Genomic DNA, 3,004 nt, shown 5'->3' with positions numbered 1-3,004 from the left:
AAAGAAACCCCCCACTCAAGCTGTAACATTACCCCCCTCTCTAGATTTGTTTTCAGAGTTTCCATTGAGCACGACGTTCTTGTAGATATCCTGGTTCTTCGGTGGAGCAGGGAATTTGTCTGGGTTCCATGGTGACGGAGGTGCGGAATGGGTATCAAGGGTGCAGGAGTTGGCACAAAGAGCACACCCTTTGCCAACACTCACTTTGAAGGTGACCGTCAGTTTCACATTTGGTACAGAAGCGAAGTTGGCGAGGCATGGCACCAGAAGGAGGAGTGATAATGGAGAACTCATGTTGTTCTAGGTGTTCCTCCAGGTTGGCCGCTTTGAGACGAGTACGGCATTGGTCCATCTCCTGTTGAGCACGAATAAGTTTGGCACCCACTGATTGTTGTGCTGCCAGTAGTAAGTTAATTTTGGCATCAACAGCCCTGAAACGATCGACTTCATCGGCAACTCCAGGGTCCTTGATATCCTGTAACGAAGCCCAGAGACTCTCCAAGAGGTTGTCATCCCGTGTCAGCAGATACTCCTAAGTGTCCTCCTCCCACTCTTTGTCTGATTGGTTCCAATTCCCCACAGGTTCAGTAACTCGAAGTACGTCGGCTGGGGTTGTTGATATTCGGCGTAGTCCAAAGGCCGGATTTCCATTGATGAGAACACCCATAGGAGGTCGAGTGACTGTGGTAGCGTAGGCTCCAGGAAAGTGAGGGAGTACGCGTTCCAGTGGATCAACATCCTGAACAGGGGTGGAGGTGTCGAAGGAAATGGATCGCCAGGATCAAGTGACGTCATTAGAGGGCCTTTGGATTATGTTGTCGCTGTAAACTACAAACTCCTGAGGATCGCTGCTGTGTCCTTCTGATGCTGTGATATATTCGCTGACATCAGCTAGTAGCTGAAGGTTGGGAGCATGGTCAATGCTACCATTGTCAGAGACATCTGAGGCGAGAGGGGGCATACTGGGTGAGTCGGTGGACGTGGCGAGAGGGTTATCAGGATTGGGAGATGACGAGATATTCATTGGTGATGACGATGGGAAAACCTGTGCAGGAGCAACGTGGTAAGATCCGGGAGTAGCTTCTGACTCCTGAGGGACTTCCAGGGGTCCAGGGAATTGGTGCAGGACCACGGCGTCACTGTTGGATGAGTCCAGGGAACCAGGGATAAGGAAAGGTTGATGAGTGACGCTTGGCAGAAAGGGGGGAAACAGATAGCGGAAGCCTCCTTCATCAAGGAACTCTAAGGAAGAGTTATCAGATTCTTGTTGAGAAGGAAAGCTCAGGATGGGGTGTCTGGGAACTGGCATTTCTATTACTCCAGCCGTGAAACGCTCTTCTAGGGTTTGAAGGTGGGAAGGGTAAGGAGTTGACGCTCTTTGGGGACCAGTCTCTGGAGAATTGTTATACCTAGGAGCCAAAGGGCGACGGCGCGGGTCCAGATTAGAAATTCCATTGTTATTTCTAGTGCGGTTGTTGCGCTCAGCAGGCATGAGGGAGATCCAAAAAGAGATTTTTCTTGAAAAAACCAAGCCCAGAATACAAACACAGGCAACTACTACGGACAAAGAAAGACCCCAGACACTAATCTTGATGCTCCCTAATGTACTCAAAGTACACCTGTGTCAGGTTGTTACTGTCGCGATTGGCAGCGATGACCGGGAGGGTGGTGGTGGTATGGGGGAGGGGGTGCTGGGCAGTGGCGGCAATGTTGAATGCCCACTGGTGTTCTCGTTCCAGGTGCCAGATGGTGGTGCAAAGGGTGAGGGGGATGATGAGGGTGAGGGCAAGGATGGCGAGGAGGGTGATGAGGAATGAGCCCAGAAAGGCGAGAAGGAGGAGGTGGGGGTGCTTGTCGACGATGGTGAGGGTGGTGACGGCGAGGAGGGCGACTTGGTTCACCACTGAGTAGGTCAGTAAAGGGGGTGGGAGTGAGCTCGACTGGGGATGTTACTTGTACTCCATTGTTAGCCCAGTTTAAGGCTTGTTCGGCAACGGGGGTGGTGACAGGGGTGGGGTTGCGGTCGAGATGGAAGTGGATTGCGTAGGTCTCCTTGATGAAGAAGACAGCAACTGCGAGGACAAGGATGAGGGTGATGGTGAGGAACCAACTGATGAGGAGAAGAGCGAGGAGTAGGGTTGTGGAGGCCATTGTGGAGATGGAGGAGACCTGCTCTTATGAAGGTTCATCCTTTGTTTGGTTGCAGAAAGTCTGCCACAGCGTCTTTGGCATGTGAAAGTTCGGTTCTCAGCAGCCAGGAGTCATCCAAAGGTGGGTATCCTTTCCATCTTACCTGATACACTGTTCGCTTGCCAACTGTCTTTGAATCAATGATACGTTTGATTTTGAACTCCTCCTGGTTCTTAATTAGTTCCGGTGGAGGTTGGAGATAGTTCTTCCTGTGCATTGCTGTTTCCAAATAAGGGTAGAGTAATCCTGCATGGAATACAGGGTGAATCTTCCATTTAGGCGGTAACTTCAGCCGATATACCACTGATGACAGCTTCTGATCGATGGTGAAGGGTCCATAGCATTTTGGTCCGAGTTTGGCTTTTGGATGAAGTCCTTTGAGGTTGGTTGCTTCCAGCCATACCTTCTGTCCTGGTGTATATTCAACGAACTTTTCCTTGTTTCGTTTCTTGACTGTCTCTTCTGCTAGTCGGATACTGGACTGAATCTCTGTACAAAGATGGGCTAGTTGAGTGAGTCTAGATGCAATGTTGGGAGCATCGGTTGTTCCCACAGTGGGAATATTGTGCCGGGGTTGGTAACCCATGAGCACTTGGAAGGGGGACATTTTGATTGCATCATGATACCTATTATTGTGCGCGAATTCCGCTAGTGGTAAGTGACTTGTCCAGTCAGTTGCTCGGTGATTGCAAAAGATCCAAAGGTATAATTCCAAATCTTGGTTGACACACTCTGACTGTCCATCAGTCTGGGGATGGAAGGTGCTAGAAATGTTCTGTTTGATGCCTAATTTAGTGCAGAGCTCTCTGAACAT

General features: G+C 50.1%; 2 protein-coding genes across 2 annotated transcripts; both read right to left on the bottom strand.

The window, feature by feature from the left end:
• Positions 1–532: 532 nt before the first annotated feature.
• FIBRA_09250 (uncharacterized protein) lies at positions 533–1,492 on the bottom strand (the record flags this gene model as incomplete). Its single annotated transcript, XM_012321567.1, has 2 exons — positions 533–739; positions 791–1,492. The coding sequence occupies 2 exons, from the start codon at positions 1,490–1,492 to the stop codon at positions 533–535; spliced, it is 909 nt and encodes a 302-aa protein (XP_012176957.1).
• Positions 1,493–1,583: 91 nt separating this feature from the next.
• FIBRA_09249 (uncharacterized protein) lies at positions 1,584–2,797 on the bottom strand (the record flags this gene model as incomplete). The annotated part of the gene is made up of 3 exons (XM_012321566.1): positions 1,584–1,940; positions 2,008–2,169; positions 2,294–2,797. The coding sequence occupies 3 exons, from the start codon at positions 2,795–2,797 to the stop codon at positions 1,584–1,586; spliced, it is 1,023 nt and encodes a 340-aa protein (XP_012176956.1).
• Positions 2,798–3,004: the final 207 nt, after the last annotated feature.

The sequence above is a fragment of the Fibroporia radiculosa genome, assembly GCF_000313525.1.
Source record: "Fibroporia radiculosa TFFH 294 genomic supercontigs, scaffold19134, whole genome shotgun sequence".
Classification (NCBI taxonomy): Eukaryota; Fungi; Basidiomycota; class Agaricomycetes; order Polyporales; family Fibroporiaceae; genus Fibroporia; species Fibroporia radiculosa.
Note: the sequence above shows the minus strand (reverse complement) of the source record. Positions and strands in the feature narration are given on the sequence as shown.